At 38.5% G+C, this 22132-nt stretch overlaps 1 protein-coding gene across 8 annotated transcripts in view; it reads right to left on the reverse strand.

The window, feature by feature from the left end:
- Window positions 1-22132, reverse strand: part of NEO1 (neogenin 1) — a 240748-nt gene that overhangs the window by 48456 nt on the left and 170160 nt on the right. For 5 of the 8 annotated variants that reach the window (XM_023255073.2, XM_023255080.2, XM_023255075.2 and 2 more), the window contains exons 8-11: window positions 13976-14195; window positions 7263-7417; window positions 4670-4818; window positions 4159-4297 (exon numbers count right to left, since the gene is read on the reverse strand). In XM_023255073.2, the coding sequence (XP_023110841.1) occupies window positions 4159-4297; window positions 4670-4818; window positions 7263-7417; window positions 13976-14195 (663 nt within the window). The remainder of the gene's footprint in view (window positions 1-4158; window positions 4298-4669; window positions 4819-7262; window positions 7418-13975; window positions 14196-22132) is intronic. The other 3 variants (XM_023255081.2, XM_023255077.2, XM_023255079.2) reach the window with 1 other exon arrangement.

A 22132-nucleotide genomic window follows, 5' to 3' on the forward strand; every position in this document is an offset into this window, starting at 1 on the left:
CTGCTCTATATGCTTCTGGAGGACAGACACTATTTCTTGCTCAATGTTGTATCCTGTGCTAAACACAGTACATCAGACCTCAACCCAGAGATTTAGGCAGAGAAGGCCTCGAGTAGGACTCCAGTGCATTTTGAAAAAAGTCTATGAATGGTTCCAATCATCTCCTGGCTAAGAACCCCTGACTTAGTTGCAGAGGCAGCCAACATAGCTGTTGCTGGTGTCTTCGTCTTCTTCATCATCATGACTAAGATTTGCTGCCTGTTCCTACATGGCAGGTAGTTAATCCTTACAACAATCCCACAAAGGAGTTTCTATAACCATTCCCATGGTATAGATGAGAAAGCTATAGATGAGGTTCAGGGCAGTGAACCTGACCGAGTTACTTGTTTCGCTAATGTAGGGAAAGAATGGTCTTAATCCACAGTGCTGCCCTTAACCACCATGCTCAGACACATTCAGTTCCCATGACAGGCACTGTAGTCAGCATTCCAATGAGTGCATTGAAACTGGTTCATGTGTAAGTTTAAAAGCCTACATTAAACATTTTTTCTCTCAATTTTTCTCAAAAGTCCTGACCAAATGGCTTATGTCGTTGGCTAACCAAACTATAATTTGTATTTATATTTCCCAACTTTTTATCCTGAAAAAATGCCAAGCACACAGAAAAGAGCGGCAAGAATAAGATATTGATCTCTACATATTCTTTTCTTGGATTCACAAATTGTTAATGTTCTGGCACATCTGCTTTATTTCTCTCATTATATTTATACTTGCATATTTATATATCTACGTACTGTTTCTGAATCATCTGAGGAACAGCTGCAGTCATCATCATACTTCGCTCCTAAATACTATATAGTACGTACCTCCTAAGAACAAGGATGTTCTCCAACAAAACTATAATAAAACAATCACATTCAGAACATTTCATCTTAACCCCAAAATATTATCTAGACATCAGTTGCATTTCTATATGCTAGTAATAAAGTTGCAAAAAGATAAATTAAGAAAACAATCCCAACTACAACTGTACCAAAAACAATAAAATACCTAGGAATAAACTTAACCAAGGAGGTGAAAGATCTGTACTCTGAAAACTACAAAACATGGATGACAGAAATTGAAGACAACACAAACAAATGGAAAGATATTCTGTGTTCATGGACTGAGCAATAAATATTGTTAAAATGTCTATCCTACCCAAAGCAACCTACAAATTTAATGCAATCCCTATCAAAATACAGACATCATTTTTCACAAAACTAGAATAAATAATCCTAAAATTGGTGTAGAACACAAAAGACTCTGAATAGCCAAAGCAATCCTGAAAAACCAAAGTATTCAATCCCAGATTTCAAATTAACCTACAAACCTGCAGTAATCAAAACAGTATCATATTGGCACAGAAACAGACACACAGATCTACAGAACAGAGATCCCAAAACGAAACCAACAATTATTTGGTCAATTAATCTTCAACAAAGGAGGCAAAAATACTCAATGGGAAAAAGACAGCCTTTTCAACAAATGTTGCTGGGAAAACTGGACAGCTACATGCAAAAGAATGAAAGTGGACCATTTTCTTACACCATACACACACAAAAAAAGCTCAAAATGGCTTAAAGACCTAAAGGTGAGACCTGAAACCGTAAAAATCCTAGAAGAGAACATAGGCAGTAATCTCTAGTATCAGGCATAGCAACATTTTTCTAGAAAAATGTTGTCTCCTGAGGCAAGGGAAACAAAAGCAAAATAAACTATTGGTATGTATACACAACCACCCACCCACAAAATGGAATATTACTCAGCCATGAAAAAGAATGAAGTCTTGTCATTTGCAACAACATGGATGGAGCTAGAGAGTATAATGCTAAGTGAAGTCTGTCAGTCAGAGAAAGACAAATACCATAGGATTTCACTCATGTGTGGAATTTAAGAAACCAAACAAATGAAGAAAACAAGAGACAAACCAAAAAAAAAAAAAATCCCCAAAACAATAACAACAAAAAACCTAGACTCTTAACTACAGAGAACAAACTTCTGGTTACCAGAGGGGAGTTGAGTGTGGGAATAGGTGAAATAGGTGAAGGAGATTAAGGGTACACTTATCATGATGAGTGTTGAGCAATGTGTATGGAATCACTGAATCACTATATTGTACACCCAAAACTAATACAACACTGTATGTTAACTACACTGTAATTAAAAATTTTTTAAATATTAAAAAAATAAATTAAAAAAATTATGTAACATATCTAATATTTAAAATTGCCTACCTAACATTAACTAATTGTACCAATATTATTCTTTATAGCTAATTTTTTTAATGTTTATTTTTGAGAGAGACAGGGTGTGAGCAGGGGAGGGGCAGAGAGAGAGGGAGACACACAGCAGGCTCCAGGCTCTAAGATGTCAGCACAGAAGCCTAATGTGGGGCTCGAACTCACAAACCGTGAGATCATGACCTGAGCCGAAGTCAGATGCTTAACCAACTGAGCCATCCCGACACCCCCCTTTATAGCTAATTTTACTCCCAGATCTGGAAGCCAGTTGAAGATAATACACGTTTTTTATTTCATGTCTTTATTCTTCTTTAACCTAGATTATAGTAGGATATTCCCCATTTAAAAAAAATTTTTTTTAACACTTATTTATTTATTATTGAGAGACAGAAAGACAGAGCATGAGCAGGGGAGGGGCAGAGAGAGAGGAAGACACAGAATCCGAAGCAGGCTCCAGGCTCTGAGCTGTCAGCACGGGCCCTACAAGGGGCTTGAACTCACAAACCGCGAGATCATGACCTGAGCCGAAGTTGTACGCTTAACTGACTGAGCCACCCAGGCACCCCCCTCACCCATTTTTAACATCTATTTATTTTTGGAGAGACAGAGAGAGAGAGACAGAGAGAGAAAGAGACAGAAAGAAAGAAAGTGGGGGAGGAGCAGAGAAAGAGAGGGAGACACAGAATCCAAAGCAGGCTCCAGGTTCTGAGCTATCAGCGCAGAGCCGGATGCGGGGCTCAAACTCACAAACTGGGAGATGAAGACCTGAGCTGAAGTCAGACACTTAACTGACTGAGCCACCCAGGTGCCCCATGATACTCCCCATTTTTTTCTCTGAATAGTCTGTATACTTTTTTAAATTGTCCTCCCCCACCTTTTCTTTCATGAGACTCATATTTTTTAAGAATTCAGGCCAGGGGTGCCTGGGTGGTTCAGTTGGTTGGGCATCCGATTTCAGCTCAGGTCATGATCTCATGATCTCACAGCTTGTGAGTTCGAGCCCTGTATTGGGCTCTGCATTGACAGCTCAGAGCCTGGAGCCTGCCTAGGATTCTGTGTCTCCCTCTCTCTCTCTACCCTCTTCTGCTCATGTTCTGTCTCTGTCTCAAAAATAAATAAACTTAAAAAAAATTTTTTTTTAATTAAATAAATAAAAATAATTCAGGCCAGTTTAGTTGTTTTTTTTTTTTTTTTTTTTTTTGGTAGAATTTTCCTGTTAGACACATCCAAACTAAGGAAAATTCTATAAACAAACTGGCCCAGATTCTTAAAAAATATTGCTGACTTTCAGAAAACAATACACCATATACTTATTAATTGTAATAAATGCCATTATCTTCTGTTCTATTATAAAAATATTTTTTTTAAAATGCTGGTCTTAACCTACTCAATGCCCTTGGCAGGCTGTAGTTTGAAAAATACTGCTCCAGGTCATGGTTATACAAATATAAGTTAGCTTCAAAATGCAGACAGAAATGAAACTGTCACAAAATACTCAGAATTAAAAAGAGCCATTCAGAACACAAATATGATTGCTAAGTCAAGAAAGCCAGCCTTCCATCGGTCCTGGAATGGTCTGTGTTACGAACAAGCAACACCATTTACTTACACAAAAATAAAAACACGAGAAACTATTTAGTACCAGGCACTACATGTTCTGTACTCTCAGTAAATCTTTACAGCAAACCAATGAAGTTGGTATTATCTACATTTTACACGTAAGGAAGCATGCTTAGACATGTTAAGTGACTGAAGTCCAGAAAAGGGGTAGAACTGGGTTTGAACTGAATCTTCTTGTCATCAAAGCCCATGACCTTGCTACTAGGCCACCAGGGCCCCCAAGCACGGCACGTGTTCCAAAGGAAGAAAGACTCACCATCTGACAACGTTCGAACAGCAACATCTTGTGTGGAGACTCCAGGACCATGTTTGTTGTAAGCCACCACTCGGAAACTATACTCTGTGTATTTTTTCAACCCATTAACAGTATGGGAGTGACTTGAAACGTCAACATCCTTGAATAAAATAAAACAATTTCCATGGATACAACTCAAGCCAAAAGACATGCTGTGAAATAATGAGCTATACAAATTCTATATTTGATACAATGCAGATTTCTATCTCTTTTACAGAATGCTACCTAACAAAGTGGAATAATCATAAACACTGGCAATTTACTGGGAAATACTGCTTGTTATTTAGTGACCCTTGCTGATAAAAAATACAGAATAAAACTTGGTACACAGAAATAGAGTCTGCTGACTTTTCATTTCCTATATACATCTTTTTTATGCTCAGATTTCTAGACAAGCAAGTATTGAGTTTCGGAAATATATTTCAACTCCACTATTCCAATCAATGGATGAAAAAATGGCTTCATCTTCTACCTGTTCTTTATCGGTCCCTTTTTCCATGTAGTACAATTTGTAATTCTGAATTTCCCCATTGCCAGACAGAGGTGTTTCCCAGGTGACAGTGATGGACGTAGGTGAAGCTGCATGTGCTCGGATGTTAGGTGCTGGGCCAGGAAGCTGAACTAGAAGGAAAATTTTGAGACAGTGAGATATGAGTGAAATTTAATATACTCCTCAATAACCATTCTCAGCAGTAATGTCATTTTGGCCATGTTTTTAAAAACAATAAAAACTGAGAAAACGTTTTGATGGAAGTGGCTTTAGGATAATATATAATTAAATGCATTTCCCTGTTTATGACTCAAATTATAACCAAAAATGATCTGTGAGGTATCTCAAATGTATTCAATGAAAAAAAATAAACATTGCAGAATTTTTCCTGTGGTTTATAAGTCCTAATTTTTCAGTAGGACTGTAGCACACAGAAACAGCCATCACAAAAAGAGAGCCTTCTGGAGATTAAGAGCACACTTATCATGATGAGTACTGAGTAATGTACAGAACTGCTGAATCACTGTATTGTACACCTGAAACTAATATGTTAGTTATACTGGGATTAAAGTAAAAAACTTAATAAGAAAAAAAAAAAAAAAGAGAGCGCCTTTTTTTACCAGGAACTGGGGAAATGATGATGGACAGGGTGCCTGCCCGCAAAGAATTCCCAGTCTAGAGGGAAGTCAGACATATAAGTGTTACAAATAATGTGACAAATGCTAACAGATTTCGTGATTGTAACAAAAACATAAAGAGAATACACACTTTGCTTTGGGAGGGGGTGGGGAGGCAAGGGAAGGACTGGGGAAGACTTCTGGGAAGCAAGAAGGAACAGCTTTCTCAGACACCAAGGGGAAAATTATTCCAGTCAATGGGGATGATACGTGAGAAGACAGTGTAATGTGGTTCAGGCTGAATACTGAATAAATGTGGGAGGGAGAATGTTTAAAAGGAGGACACGAGCCAAAGAGCTTCTAATGTGCTGCTGTGGAGTCTGAATTATCTCTTGTAGGTGTTAGGTAATTACTGAAAAATTATGAGCAGGAACATGACATGACATGATCAGATCTGTATTTAGAAAGGACATGTGAACACATGCATGGAAGAAAAACAGTATGGGAATAAGACTAGATAAAAGAATAATGATTTTAAAAATAGCTACCATTTACTGAATGCTTATGATCAGTCTGGTTTAAAGTGCTTTACGCTTTACATAAATTTCAATTATGTCTTATTTAATCCTTGTACTAACTCACATGAGAGGGATACTACTGTCATCCTTATTTACACATGAGGTTGAGATTAAGAATCGTTCTTAAATGATGGGAAAGTTAGTGAGCAGTGGGGCCAGGAGTTGCACACTTTCTGATTCTAACATCTGGACTCAAGGAGACCAGTTAGGAGATTATTACAACACCCTCTGTGGGATGGTTAGTCCCCTGATTGTCCAGCTCTACCTCCTACAACGGTTCCCATACGTTTTTACTAGTTTCTTTTTGTCTGATAGGTTCCAGTTCCAATTTATACACAAATTCTGGAAGTTGCCTACACCTACACTTTGGTAGACATTCTATATTTGAAAACAATTTCTCTGGTGCTAGTGTTTCTGCAACAGAATCCATTAGATTTTAGAAGGGGAAAAAACTAGCAAAATGTAAAACAAATTGGATTTCTTAAATAACAGCACCACAGTTTGACAGTTTTGCTACCAAAGTAGAGAAACCTAAATGTGGTTATTCTGACAGTTGTTTATTTAGTCATAAATCATGTTATTCGTTTAATGTTAAGAGCATCATTTTGTGCAGCCTGACAGGTGGGATTTGTCACACTTCTGCTACGGAAAACTTTCCTCTAACTTATCAAAGGAAAAGGAAAACAAAACAGTCCCCCAATTCCCTTGAAATCACTTTCAATATATTCACTGGATAAACATAAGCAAATATTATCCTTAAAAGGCACTAAGAAATTCTTCCATTTAACCTGCACAGTGGCATAATAAATGGAAAACATTTTCAGATGGTTTGTTCAGCTAAACGTGAAATATTTTCTGAGGACTGACTCCAACACTTACACCTTCGCCCGCCACAGGATGAACACCTCCAAATGAAGTGTAAGTCTCTTTCTGCTAACTTGTCTTTTGCCAAAACATGTTATAGTCGCTTTCCATCCCTCAAATACCCTCAAGAGAATCAGGTTCCCCTTCCACCTACATTCTTATTTCACCTCTTTCTTCTAATCAAACTCCTTGACCAAAAGATTGTGCTGCCTACTTTCCTTAGAATAATAGAGGTACAATATTAGATAGAAAGGATCAGAGGAAAGATGCTAGAAGACATCTGAGGTAGGTCTTACAGGATCAATAAAATTGGACTGTGTATCGGCAGAATCATATTGCCTTACACCATCTGCTACTGTTTGATGGGAATTAATTTTACCTGCCCTAATTCACAAGTCCTTGATGGCAAGGAACCGGTACTTTCCGCACTTGCTATAGTATGCAAGGCTACACAGAAGACAGACCTTGCTATAAGTCTACCTACAGGTATGGCCAACAGACAGGTGGAAGACTCACCCTCAGGCTGTGTTTCTACTCGGAGTGGAGCTGAACTTTCTCCGGAGCCATGTTTATTTTGAGCCATAACTCTAAAGATGTACACAGTGGCTGGCATTAGGTTTTGAATGGTCACCTGCATTTCTCCTGGGCGACTGGTATTCTCAACACGTTCCCTTTAGACAAAGAGGGGTTTGGAAAGAAACAGCATTGATTAGGAATACTTCTAGAATGTGCGGTTTCATTTTCACTGCAAGTCCTATAGATATAATACCACATCAAAATCTTAATTGAAGTCAAATGAACTCTCAAAAAAGCAAACCTTTGGGGTGGAACAGGGCACAGAATACAGACACTGGCAAAGAACAATGTCACACATGCCTGATAACTTACTGACATTTTGCTTAAACATGACTGACTTTGCAGGTCATAACCACAACTTCCTTTCAGAGAAGGCACAGACAAGGATCTTCTCACTGCCATTTCAAATGGGACAGCTGGTCATCAATTTTGCAGGCTTTAGGAATCATTGAGTTTTTAAGGAGTGATTTCCAGGGAGACAAACAGAAGCTGATTACAGGTATGACCCAATTATCAAAGAAAATATCAAGGAAGTCTGTGTATATTTTGGATAAAAGACCCAATAAAAAGAAAACTAGAGATTAACACTTTTAAAGTTGGGAACGTTAAACATTTAAATGAATCCTAAGTAATCCAATTTTTAAAATAAGCCAATCCTGATACTGATTTTTATAATTTATTTGTTAAAACAAGTACTCTTTTTGAATGATTTCCAAACTGATTTGAAATATTTGACAAATTTTATGACAAACAGGACAAATGAATCCAGTGGTCTGGTGCTATGAACTGAAAACATAAAAGCAGTTATTTGTTTTCTCTATCCTCAGGGTCTCTGTGTCCACACTTGGGTCCATAATTATGTTCAGCCTACTGTATGTACTATAATAAAAACTAATTCATAGGACACAAGCGTTTTCAACAAATATTGTGGAAGTATTCATTCACTGTATTAGACAAATAGCTGGCCTTTATGGATCACCGATCATGTAAGGAGAGCTCTGTATCTATCCTGACAATAATAAAAAAGGCCCAAAACTACTCTGTGGAAGAAATTACCTGAAACCACATAATCAATTGAATTAAAATTCTTATTTTTAAAATATTGGTAATTTTCTCTGAAATCACTGATTAAAATTAATTTAGTTCTACATGACCATACATCAATTGGCCTGATTGTATGTGAACATTTACATTTCAGATATTTTTTTCAATAGCTTTCTATATTTTTAAACTACCTCATTTTAATTTAAAACAAACAAACAAACAAACAAACAAACAGTACCCACATCATACTTATAGAGTGTCTGTCTCTATATGAGCAGGTAGGTCCACTGGAGAAGAGCACTATGGGAACAGTTACTGCTCTAAGATACCTGAGGTACATACAGGTACTTTTCTCTTCAGCTAACCCTCCAAATCACAACATTTAAATGGAGGATATGAGCTGATTTCTTACACTTTGAAGTTTCTGACCTTTGGTCTGATCACAAATGATTGCTGTCTGGTATTTTACACTTTACCAAAAAAAAGCTCCCTGTGAGAGCACAGGCGGTCTGTTCTGCTCACTCTGTACATAAAAGTTCAAACAAAAAGTTAATTGTACAAAAAGCTGAGACTATCTTGAGAAAGATTTTACTTTAAGTTGAAGTGAGTGTCTCATTCACATTCACATATTACATAAGAACTGAGCAGAATGCTCATACTGCAGCACTCACAAACGTGTGCAGATGCACGAACGGAAATTTGCCTTCTGTACGTAAACCTTTGTATAGTAATAATAACGTGTATATTTTTTGTTCATTCCTATGTGAAAGGGAAAAAAACAAGAGAAATGAGTGAAGAGAACTAAAAATCTGGAATAAATTTCTATAGAAGCATTACAATTTAAAAAAATCAGTAATAGGTATGATTCCTTCAGATGAAATAAATACCCAGCACCTACCTGCAAAAGCTTGTAACACTAGATTGGTTTGAGGTCCCAGAACCATGTGTCTGTCTAGAAAAAACTTTTGACTTGAGGACAAGATCCAGGGTGAGTTACAAAGTACAATTCTCATAAATGTGTGACGTTACAACGGAACTTAGGTTAGAATGTGTTAGCTAAGAATCAAGGGAGAAAGACAAAGGTATTTTTTATACTAAGACAGTGCTGGGCTAGGCGGTAAGAGCTTCAATTCTACTTTTGGCAAGCTACTAGCTTTCTGGGGGACTGTAGGCCAATCATTAATTCCTTCTGAGCCAGAAAGCAAATATTTACAGACAAAATGGAAAATATTATGTAGTTACTTATATAACCTATTAAAATGTAGCCATTTGAAAATGTAAAAATATTCTTAGCTCCTGGGTCATAAAAATAACAAGTCTGATTTGGTCCAAGGTCCAATATACTTGCCTTGTCTTCCTGCCTTGCCAACTCCTGGGCTCAACTTATAGCTAAGGTTTCGTCCATCTCTGAAATGCTATTCATTTTGGAATAACTCACTCTGTTTTTTTTCTATTTAGTGCCTAATATCAGAAATGCACTTCTATTACACTAAAGGCATTGGGGGGGGAAAAAAAAGGTGAACATTTCCTAGATGCAAACGCAGAGGAAGGACCCTTTGAAATCTCAAGAAACTCTGGCACCCAATACACATGACCAATATATGACCAAGACACATACTGCCACCTGGTGGTTGATTTTTCAAATGCAGGAAGTGGAAGGCTTTGTAAATTCCTCACACTGCATTCTGATTATAAGTCTATGAAGAAAAGTTACGACCCTCATTTTTCAGATGGGAAAAGTTAAGCTTATAAAGGTCAAATAAATTCTATTTATAAAACAAGTGAGCAGGATCTAGTCTTCTGACTTAGTGTTCTTTCTACTCCTTCATTGCTTATATTCAGAAATCATAAGCTTCATTCACAAATGAAGTGACAAAAAAATTAGTCTCCAAGAACCTTCCTTTGAAATATTCCCCATACTTATTCTGTCCACTCCAAGTCACGGCTCTCCCTTTCGTCCAGGCCATACCTACCACACGACTAGGTTAACTACCTGATTTGTCTTGCTGACTTTATTTCTTCTCCTCTTCTATGTAGTGCTCATAAACTACTTAGAAAATCTAATAAAATCACAGTGCACACTTGCTCAGGAGTCTAAAATGGTCCCTTCTTAACTGACTGTGTCCAAATTCTTACTGGCATTATGACATCTGGCTCCAAACTTCCACTTTATTATAATCTCTTACTAATTCCTACCCAAACTCTGGGCCACTTAAGCCAGCTTTCTTACTTTCCCATCCTTCAAACACCAGACAGACACATTAAGTTGGATCCTCCTTGCATCTCTTCTTCCTTTATATATACTTGCCTTGTCTTCCTGCCTGACAATTTAATTTTAAATTGAAGTGACAGATTCTCATTAAAAACAAAAGTATATATAGTTAAAAAAAAAATCTGAAAGTCCCAGTTTTTCTCTCTCCTCAAAGCATGTCCTTCCCTGACACCTAACCATGGCATGGACTGACCTGTATCTTACCAGATCTCTCCATGTCAGCTATTCTCAATCTTGGCACTAGCGAGACGCTGGGCAGGATAATTCTTTGTTGTAAGGGGCTGTCCTGCACATTGCAGGACGTTTATCAGCATCTGTGGCTTCTACTCATTGGACATCAGTAAGCATCCTCCCTCATCTCAGTTGTAATAACCAAAAATGTCACCAGACATTGCCGAATGTCTCCCAAGGGATGGGCAAACTGCCTGTTTGAGAATCACTGTTCTAAGCATTTACATACACATCAAAATATATAGACACATCATGTAAAAATTCCTACATCACATTTCATGTGGATATACATGTATTAATTATGTGCTCATTTCTCCATGAATGGGCATTTACTTTCATTCCTCTTTTCATTCTTACAAACAATGCTACAATAAACATTTTTATGAGTGCCCTATGCATACCAGTTATCTATCGAACACCCAGAAGTGTAACTGTTGGGCTGACAGGTATATGCATTAAAGAGATAAAAAAAATAATTCTGCCAAACCACTTTCTCCAAAGGCTACTCTTATATTGCCACCAAAAGCCTAGAGTGGATTTCTTCCCAGCATTTAACTTGCTTAACACTAGATATTATCAATTTAAAATCTTTGCCAACTTTGTAAGTGAAAAATGGTTTCACTTTTTGTATTATTACATTGTATCTCCAAGACTACAAGTGATGGCAAAACCTTTTTTAACTTTAACAGGCTTTCCATTAACTTCTGTTAATCATCCACTTGTACCATTTGCCTCTTGGAGTATCTTTTAGTTATGACTTATAGGAGCTCTTTATATAGACTGGATGGCAATATTATTTTCTTATAACTGTTACCAATTTTTCCCCAGCTTATCACTTGATGGTTTGATTTTGTTTATGATGTTTTATCACATGGAATTTTACATTGTTGTATAATAAGCTTTGTGTATCTCTCCTGTTGTGGCTTCTGGATTTCCTGTCTTCCTTTAAACGGCCTTTCAAACTCAAATGATAAAGCAGTTGTATTTTCTTCTAATACATTTATAAGCTTTAAAATCTCTTCATCTATCTATAATTTATTGTCATACATGATATAAGACAGAGCTGTAGAACTTCCATTCTTTCCACCAAATGGAGTCAATTATCTCAACATGACTTCTTGAATAAGCTGTTACCTCTCCATTGACTGAAATGAATTTATTCCCTGGACAAGTATTTATTTACTGCTATTATATGCCAGGCCCCGTTCCAGGTGCTGGTGATATTCTACTGATATGACAGACACCAGAAATTGGTTAATAAAGAGAGAAAATTTCAGAGTGTTCCGTGTTCTGGAAACAAAAGCAGAAAGACAAAACAGGATGATGTGACAGCAGTGGTGTTGTGGTCAACGTTTAATAACCAGCTCTGGTTTGTAGCACTTGTCTCAGTAAATACTCATGCCACACCCCATTTTGAGCTACCAAGTTGTCATGGGTTTACAAAATTTCCTGAAAATTTAACAACAGGCTTGGAAACAAGCTGGCCCCAGAACATCACTGTGTGATAGGGTTGGAGGGGGGGCTAAGCCAGGTGAGTATTCACGGAAGGTGTCATCTGAAGATGACTGGTAAGAAGCCAGAAACAGTTGTTTGTGAGGGAAATGCATTTCTGGTAGAAGGAACAGCAGAGACAAAGGACCTATAATGGAAAGAAGTTTGTTATTCTGAGGAATTACTAAATGGTTTTTTCTTTTGTGAGATATTATGAAATTAGCAAGGAGATGTGAAAGACCATTGGAGGCATTCTAACACAAGCCATTCGGTAGTAATGTCTTGCCTTTTTGTGTCTAGAACCATGTTTCTTTATCTTTGCAATGCCCAAAACATCTGGCACAGTGTTCAGATAAACATCATTCTAGCAGAAGCTCCATCTATCTCAAAGCTCTATCTATCTCCAACTGGCTCAAATTAGGTCACTCGGACTTCTCAAAAGTATTAAATCGAGGGATTATGATTTAGGTTCCTGTATTTGTGGAACTTGACAGTCTAGTTATTAAATACAATATGTACCAGATGTAAGCACCCTGGTAGAACACAAGCTTTATTTCATCTGTGAGGGCCCTAGTCCAAACAGTGAATTCAGCTTTCTTATTTTGATATGAATAAAGAAATCTACTGGACAATGCTAAGAATACACAGCATGCGGCTTGGTTCTTCCGAAAGTTTTTATAATTTGGTTGGGAAAACAACACAAATATACATAAAATAGAAGAGTAACAATTTATGGCAGTATAAGATCCTATGTTGTCATAATTAAGTGCAATATTAGTGGCAGAAATGCATATAAGAGAAAGACTATGCGAAAAAGTGGAGAAAAATGCATGAGGACTTCATGGGGCTTAATCTGGGCCACAAAGGATTCACTAACTTCAGCTTCAGTTGGGAAAGGGGGAAGTGACAGAAGAGAACACACTTGAAGAAAGGCAGTGTAGTGATAGGAATTGGACTGGTTTCATTAGAAAGTGAATTAAACTGTGAGGTGAGGCAAGTAAGGCAGGACAGATAAAATAAAGCTGGACTATGGGTAAAGTGGCCTGGGGATTCTGGAAAATCTCCCATAAGCAATGGAGAAGCAACATGAGCTCCTAAAAGAGGTGGAGATGGAGAGAAATTTAATGGAAGTGCTGTTTTTTAGGAAAATTAGCTACTAATTACTCTTGTATCATCAAGGAGACCCCCTAGAGCTGGGCAGTCCACATCCACATAAGGGTGCAGGCAAATACTCATTTATGATTACTTCTGTAAGTTAAGTCTACCTTAATTTCTAGAATCTGAATGTTCTAAGTAAGCCACATCCTATAGGCTGTGCTGACTGAATCTTATGAAAAAAAAAAAACAGCCCCCATTACATTTTAATACTTCTACCTAAAAAAGCTCTATCTACCTTCTCCCCAAGTCATTCCAGGGAGGCAGGGAAGAATACCAGGACTTGAGTCTGTTTGGGATAAGTTTTAATGACCTAAAATTGGGAAATATGCATCTTGGTGGTCATATTTTCTGGACTGAAAATTGGTACAGATTCTGCACAACAAAGAGCCAGGGTGAGCATGACTGGCCTGGGGTAGACCAAGATGCAACCACTGGCTCCAGACATACAGACACTTACCTAACAATCCCTTCCTTGGTGTAGAAGACAGAATAGGTAAGGTTGTCCCCGTGAGGATCTGATGCAGGTGTCCGCCATGTCAATTTGATGAAGCGGGTAGAGACCAGCGAGGCCACGACATCCCGAGGAGCTGAAGGCAGTGGTCCCGTTGTGGCTGGTGCTAGATGGTCAGTAGTGGCACTGGTCAGTGAAGTGGGAGGTAATGTTGGGATGGCAACATCTTGTCATGTGCAAACATTGGGGAATATGAAGGGCAAACCACGACGGTTTTAAAAAAGAGAACAGAAAAACAAAAAACAAAAAAGAAATAAACAAAACCACGATGGGAAATAAAATAAAATGAATGAACATAAAAAAGGCCATTAAACTGAAGGCTAACATGCAGGCCAGGGGTAACTACTGAAAACTAATGGGCACTATTCAAGACACATCACTGTAGAGCAAGCAGACTTTTCGGTCACTATAATGGTTGTGGGTAAGGGACAGGGAAGGTGACAGCTGAGAATAAAACATCTCACAGAAGGACACAGCAGTGACCAAGTAATTTTTTTTTAATCCTGAAAGCAGCATGCATCACCTGTCAAACCTTTCACATAAAAGTCTCATCTACTGATAAAACCTCAGTATTTTTAGCTACTTTATCAAATATGGAATAACATGTGCAGTACGGAGGAGTGTAGGTACTCTCAGCATAGGCCCAGGCTACCGTCAGCCTTAAGGCACAGCTGTGGGTCTTCGGCTCTGCAGGAGATTCAAGAGCCACCTCTTTAACTTCAGACTAACATTAAACTCTGCTCTCTGTAATCTGGCAATCCCCAGGGAAGTTCGACAACTTTCCTCACTTCACAAATAGTTCATCTGCTATCTTCATCAATTCACTTAACTACAATAGTATAAAAACATGAATCAAAAATTCCAAAACCATAAAAATACAACACTTAGGGAGCTCATCTGTTTGTTACAGCCCTCTCTGCAATATATATTTCTGTGGCTTGCAGAACTCGGGAACTGGGTGGGACAGATGAAGTGAAGGCAAGTCAAAGCTCTGCTTGTCAAGAGCCTCATATATTTGTAGTCATGGGTAACTTGATTACTCGCTGAGGCAGTCCATTCTGTTGCTGGACACTTCTGATTTTCCTAATAGAGAACTTAAAATCTCCTTCATCTTGGGGCCAGAAAGTATAAGGATAATTTCACAATTTTCAACTAAAGGAGTTCATCAGAATTCTGTCAAAACCTTAATGGGAAAATTAGGAGAAAAAGGGCAGAGAGGAAAACACGAAAACTCCTGAAGCTGGTTTTCAATGAAATGTTAAGTCAACAATCTCCAGGAAAGATCTGTGAACTGCAGAGAATCTAAAGTGAAGCAGTCAAATAAATACACCAGGTAGAATGAGTTCTCTAAGGGAAAGTACAGAGGAAGACCAACCTAACTCGCTCTTCAGGTGGGGCAGGGTGAAAGTCATCCAACAGCTATCATTTCTACGTGGCACTCTGGCTCATGTCCTCACTGAATCCTTACAACAACTCTATGAAAGATTTTATTTCTGTCTTCTATGTAGAGGCTGGCAGTTAAGAGGGCTAAACCACTCATCCTAAGTCACAGATGGTAAGTGATGGAGTGTAAAAAAATCAACTTTGATTTCTAGTTTAAGAGGCCTCTGCATTTAGCCAATAGGAGCTCTACTCCTGCTGGACCTCTTACTAATTCTATCATCTTGTGCATGTCACTTACTCTCTCTTTTCCTCTCCTTCTGAGAAAGTACTTTGGAGAGAACAGAGTGCTGTCAGCATGTAAGACCATGAAGTCACAGCCACAGAAGATACAAGTCCACATTTCACTGACACAAGTGTCAATATTGTAAGACCCTTACGTCTGAATGGCCTCTAAGGCCTCATTCTTATCCCTGATGCTTGAATAGATGTGCTTCCTCAGAGAAAAGAAATACCTCTCCTTCACAGCTTTCAGAGTTCTTTCTCACATGCTGTGCCAGTTTATTCACACAACAACCCTATGAGGTAGGATGGGAATGACAGGATTAGATGTTGGGGTGAAGATAAGAAAGGAGTCAAGGACTCCAGGTTCCTGGAGAAACCAGGCTTGGGAGAATGGGTGGTTGGGGGTGTCATTCACAGAGAATGACAACATTAAAAGAGACTAGAGACTGAGGGAGAGATGGCAAATGATGAACATGCTGTGTCCAAAGTAATGATCCCACGTGTGCCAGAGAAATGTGTAAGAAGCAACTGGAGATGTTGAATCTCTGACTATGTAAAATTAAGTCACTAAAAACCCTTAGGGGGAAATGATTTGAAGAGTAGCCTGAATAGTCTTGCTTTGTTGCTTCATTTCTGTGTCTATCCAGAAATACACTTAAGTAAAAACTGCTTCCAAGTCTGACCTGACCCACTAAGCTAAGTTTTTCCCAACTATCTGCTGGCTGGAGAGGAGAGGAAATCTGTACTGTGAGAGGCAGTACAGCATACTGGAAAAAGCCCAGGATTTCAAGTACAAAGACCTTCTATTCAAAACTTGACTCTGTCACGTCCTAATAACGTGAAGTTGGGCAAGTCACACAGTCTCTCTGATCTCAGTTTCCTTGTCTGTAACTGGAAACGCTCCCCACTCATGTCCCAGGCTGGTATGAACCACACGAATATCATCCATAAGAAAAGTGTATGTGGAAGCACTAGGTGCATGTTTTCACTGACAGAAAAATCTAAATATAAAGGCAACCAGGAGGAGAATGTAAGCAGGAAGATCAGGCGCTACAAGTGATGGGTGATAACTAAGAACTGGTCAGACACGGACATTTCAATTAGCCCATGGAACTCTAGGGCACACATCTGAACGTTTTGAATGGCATCCAGCACTTCCCACTTATATTTTTCATGTTCATGATCAATCACGCTCATCTGTAAGCTCCTTGAGGATGAAATCCATATCTGTTTCCTCTTGGCATCACTCGTTGTGCATGTGTATACCTTAGATAATCAATAAATGTGTACTTATTGAATAAGTGGAAAAAAATCAGGGAGAATGTTACTGCAATGGGGACCAGTGTTTCTAGAAGCTCATCACACACACAAATATTTTAATCTTTGTAGCTGCTACAAAGTATATACAAATATAATGATGCTATGTAAACATTTGCTTTACAAATGTATTTTACCAGTTATACACAGAATCAAAGTGTAAATAATGGCAGATCATTGTAAATGATTCCTAGTTAACTACGGGAAAAATCCATGTCCACTGTGGTCCTAGTGTTTTATACCCACTTTCCCCAAGTTGGTTCTTTTGCTGCCGTTCCATGATCTAGCTGGGCAGGTAAGGGAAAGGGTCTTACGTGATCTCAGAGAATCAAATAGGCAGTTAAGATACACCAGGATCAATGGCAGAACGATACAGATTGGGACTTTAGACTTCTAGCATGATGGTTTGAGGATGTCAACAAATGCTCTTCCCCAAAAGCAGCTATAAAGCTGGACAAAATTGTCAAAAACTGGAAACTGGCCAAAGGCATACAACAAACCAAGAGGGATTTATTCATAAAAATTACCACAGTTCAGGTAAAATCAGTGAGTCTGTGTGTGCCATTCTGGCCTGGGTCTGTTCCAAGCTCCCCAGCTCTGTGGGAGTAGTTGTTCAACCAGGGTACGGCAGGCCCCAGAAGCCAGTGGCCCTGCTGCTGCCATCAGAGGGGCACACTCGATGTGGAGCACCGCCAGCTAAAGTGGCAATGTTGGTGGCAAGTGAAAAGGAAGGGCCAGTGTCTCTGCTAGCCTGAGACTGTGATTTGGGGGCAAACAGCAGATGATAGGCTGGATTTAACAGGGAGTTTGGTGAGGTAAAAAATAGTAAGAAGGCTTGAGAAGTTCTCCACATAATCCAGGAAGACTGAAAGCCATGCGTATATGCAGCAGAGCCAAGAAGAGGTCCAGATGACCTACATAACCCCAGCCAGCGGAACCTATGTGTGTATTCAGAGCACAAGTGAGAGAGCCCCGCAGAAAGCAAAAGCTGAGGCCGGATAAAAAATGACCTGAACTTTGAATGCATTGCCCAAACCACACACAGATCCATCAGCTAAGAGTGGAAGGCTTACTGGCTTGAGATATTTGAGCACAACTTCTGACTGATATTTGGATAAATGCTGATCCATACAGACACAAGGGTTACCCTAGAAATGCAGGCTTAAAAATAAAAACAAAACAATAAAGAACAAAAGCTGAGCAGAAACATCAGCGGTCACACGTTGTGGGGAAGATGGATGTCACAGATTTAGTCCAGGCAAGCTAACTACACTAAGGAAACAAGAACAGCTTGGGAAACGGGAGTGGGGGGAGGAAGAGGACTCAGAACCCACAGTTGCTACAATATGCTATCCAAAATATCCAATATTCAACAAAAAATGAAGAGACATGCAAAGAAACAAAGTGTGACTTACACTCAGAGGCTAATGTAAAAAAAGGCAGTCAATAAAAAGGTCTCGGGGTCCTTAGATATTAGATTTAACAAAGACTTCAGAGGAGCTGTTAAAAATATGTTCAAAGAACTAAAGGAAACTGTCAGGAACTATACAGTGTCGGAGATTTACCTTACTTTTTTTTTTTTTTTTAATTTTTTTTTTTTTAATGTTTATTTATTTTTGAGACAGGGAGAGAGAGAGCATGAACGGGGGAGGGTCAGAGAGAGAGGGAGACACAGAATCTGAAACAGGCTCCAGGCTCTGAGCTGTCAGCCCAGAGCCCGACGTGGGGCTCGAACTCACGGACCGCGAGATCATGACCTGAGCCGAAGTCGGACGCTCAACCGACTGAGCCACCCAGGCACCCCACCTTACTTTTAAGCTAACAAGACAGCCTATTACTGTTTCATGGGCACAGGCAAAAACACAAGCCTCACATCAGAGACAAAGAACTTCATTACTCAGGGCAATGGCAATGGTCAGAGCTTCTTGTTTGTTTTCACCAGTTCTCCATGCCCCTCAAGTGCCACAAAGGCAATGTTTTAAAGGCCCAGGATGGATGCCTACACCTGCAGCAGGTTGTAACAGGAGAAGAACCCTGAGCTTGAGGGATTTACAACTTCTTGATTTTATTTTATGAGAGCGGGGGAGGGGCAGAGAGAGATGGGGGCAGAAGATCCAAAGCGGGCTCTGCGCTGACAGCAGAGAACCCGATGTGGGGCTTGAACTCGTGAACCATGAGATCATGACCTAAGCCAAAATCAGACACTCAACCGACTGAGCCACCCAGGTGCCCTGAGGCACCTCTGAGGCTTCTATAGCAAGCCCCAGACAAAGAATAGGCGTACTGTGGATATCTTACTTAATTCTGATGTGGTCAGAGACATACTTCGTATGGTTACAGTCTTTTAAAATTTCTTGAGACTTGTTTTATGTTTTATGTAGTTGTTGTGCGAAGATTCTGTAATATCAGGTCAAAGTGGCTGAGAGGGATGTTTGAATCTTCTATACTCTTAGCTTTTTCTGATTGTTTTAATCAGTTTTTGAGAGTAGACTATTAAAATCTCTAACCATTATCATTGAATTATATACCTCTTTGAACATATTATAAATACATTTACATCTAACAGTAGAGCCCCCAAACACATGAATCCAAATAAATATGGGGAAACCCCAAATTTTTGGAAATCAAACAACCCACTTCTTTTTTTTAATGTTTATTTATTTTTGAGACAGAGAGAGAGCATGAACGGGGGAGGGTCAGAGAGAGAGGGAGACACAGAATCTGAAGCAGGCTCCAGGCTCTGAGCTGTCAGCACAGAGACCGACGCGGGGCTTGAACTCACGGACCGTGAGATCAAGACCCGAGCCGAAGTCGGACACTTAACCGACTAAGCCACCCAGGCACCCCTCAAACAACCCACTTCTAAGTAACCCAAGGGTCAAAGAAGAAATCACACAAAAAAGTTAAATAATATTTTTAACTGAATGAAAATAAAAACAAAAAATTAAAAATTATGGGATGCAGCTAAAGCAATGCTTAAAGGGAAATTTAAATACTTTTACCAGAAGAGAAGTCTCCCATAAATTACCTAATCTCCTATTTAGTGAAGAGTGCAGATCTTAAGCATTCTCTCACACATACATACAAAGTAACCATGTATGGTGATAGGTGTATTAATTAACTTATTAACTTAATTGTGGGAATCCTTTCACAATGTATACATGTATCAAATCATCATGTTGGACACTTTAAATATATTACCATTTGTCAGTCATACCTCAATAAAGCTGGGAAAAATTAAACTGAATAATATTTTAGCCAAGTTCTTAAAAAAAAAAGACACAAGACTAAGAAATTAATAGAAGACATAAACTGCCTAATTCAAGAATCAAAGAAGAGACAATACTACCAACCCTATAGATTGGTAAGTTATAAGGTAAAATTATGAACAAATTTATGTCAATAAATCAGATAACTCAGAGGAAACAGAACAATTCCCGGAAAAATAAAAATTACCAAACCTACTCATGAAGAAACACAAAATCTAGGTAGAAATAAAACAAATGAAGACATTTAATTAGTAATTAAAAATCTTCCCACACAGACAAGTCCAAGCCCAGATGCCTTCACCGGTAAATGCTATATTTAAAACAAGAAATAAAACTAATCCTTCGTAATTTTTTCAGAAAACAGAAGAGAAACACTTCTAGCTCATTCTGTGAGGCTGATATTACTCTAATATCAAAGCCAAAGGAAAATTAACTAGGGATCAATATCCCTCATGATCACAGATACAATAGCCCTTAATGAAACACTAGCAAACCGTAGTTAGTAGCATTTTAAAAGGATTATACATTGACCAAGTAGGATTTATCACAGGAATTCAGACTAGTTTAATATCCAAAAATCAAGGTAATATGCCATATTAAGAGACAAAAAAGAATATATGATCACCTTAATAAACGCAGAAAAAGCAATCTGACAAAATCAAACACCTACCTATTCATGATAAAAACTCTCAACAAAGAACAGAAGTTCCTCATCCTGAAAAATCTACAGTGAAATTATATGAAATGGTTAAAAAGTAAATGCTTTTCCCTTAAGGTTGGATACATGTCAGCTCTCATTTCTTATATTAAGCAGGTACTGAAAGTTCTAGCCAGTGCAGGAAGGTGGGAAAAAGAGAAAAAGTAAATAAAGGGTGCCTGGGTGGTTCAGTCATTAAGCAACTGACTTCAGCTCAGGTCATGATCTCACAGTTGGTGAGTCTGAGTCCCATATCAGGTGACCTAGAGCTCCACTCTGGGTGAGCCCTGCTTCGGATGAGCCCCGCTTTGGGTGAACCCCACTTCAGGTGAGCAATGCTTCTGTCTCTGTCTCTCTCTGCCCCTCTTAGGATTCTCTCTCTCTCTGCCCCTTGCTCACTTGCGCCCCCCCCCCCAAAAAAAACAGAACAAAACCCTTCTAGAATTAATAAGTTTAGCAAGGTCACAGAACACAAAGTCAATATACAAAAACCAACTCTATTTCTATAAACTAGGAATAAACAACCAAAAATGGAATTAAGAAAACAACTTCATTCATGATAGCATCAAAAAAGGAACAAAATACTTAGAAATAAACTTAACAAAAGAAGTGTAAGATTTATATCCTCAAAACTACAACCCATTGCTGAGAGAAATTAAACAACATCTAAAACAAAAGTATCTAAATGAAAAGAAAATCTAAATAAATGAATGCTCATGGGTTAGAGGACAACATTGTTAAGAAGACAAGCTGCTCCTAAAATGTAATAGAAAAGACAAAAGGCCTAGAATCGCCAAATCAATTCTGAAAAAGAAAAAAGGGCTGGAGAACTTGTATTACTCCATTTCAAAACTTACAATACAGCTCCAGGAATCAAGACAGTCTGGTATTAGCATATTAGTAGGCATATAAATCAATGGAAGAGAACTGAGAGTCCACAAATAAACCCCTAAGTTTGTGGTCCATTGATTTTTGGCCAAGGTGTCAAAAAATTTTAGTGTGGGAAAAAAGCCTTTCAACAACTGGTGTTAGTACAACTATATATCCATATGCAGAGTAATGAAATTAGATCCTTACTTAATGCCACATACAAAAATGAATCAAAATGCCCCGTAGACTTAATGGAAGAATGAAAACTTCTGGAAGAAAATACAG

This window comes from Felis catus, chromosome B3 (genome assembly GCF_018350175.1).
Source record: "Felis catus isolate Fca126 chromosome B3, F.catus_Fca126_mat1.0, whole genome shotgun sequence".
Classification (NCBI taxonomy): Eukaryota; Metazoa; Chordata; class Mammalia; order Carnivora; family Felidae; genus Felis; species Felis catus.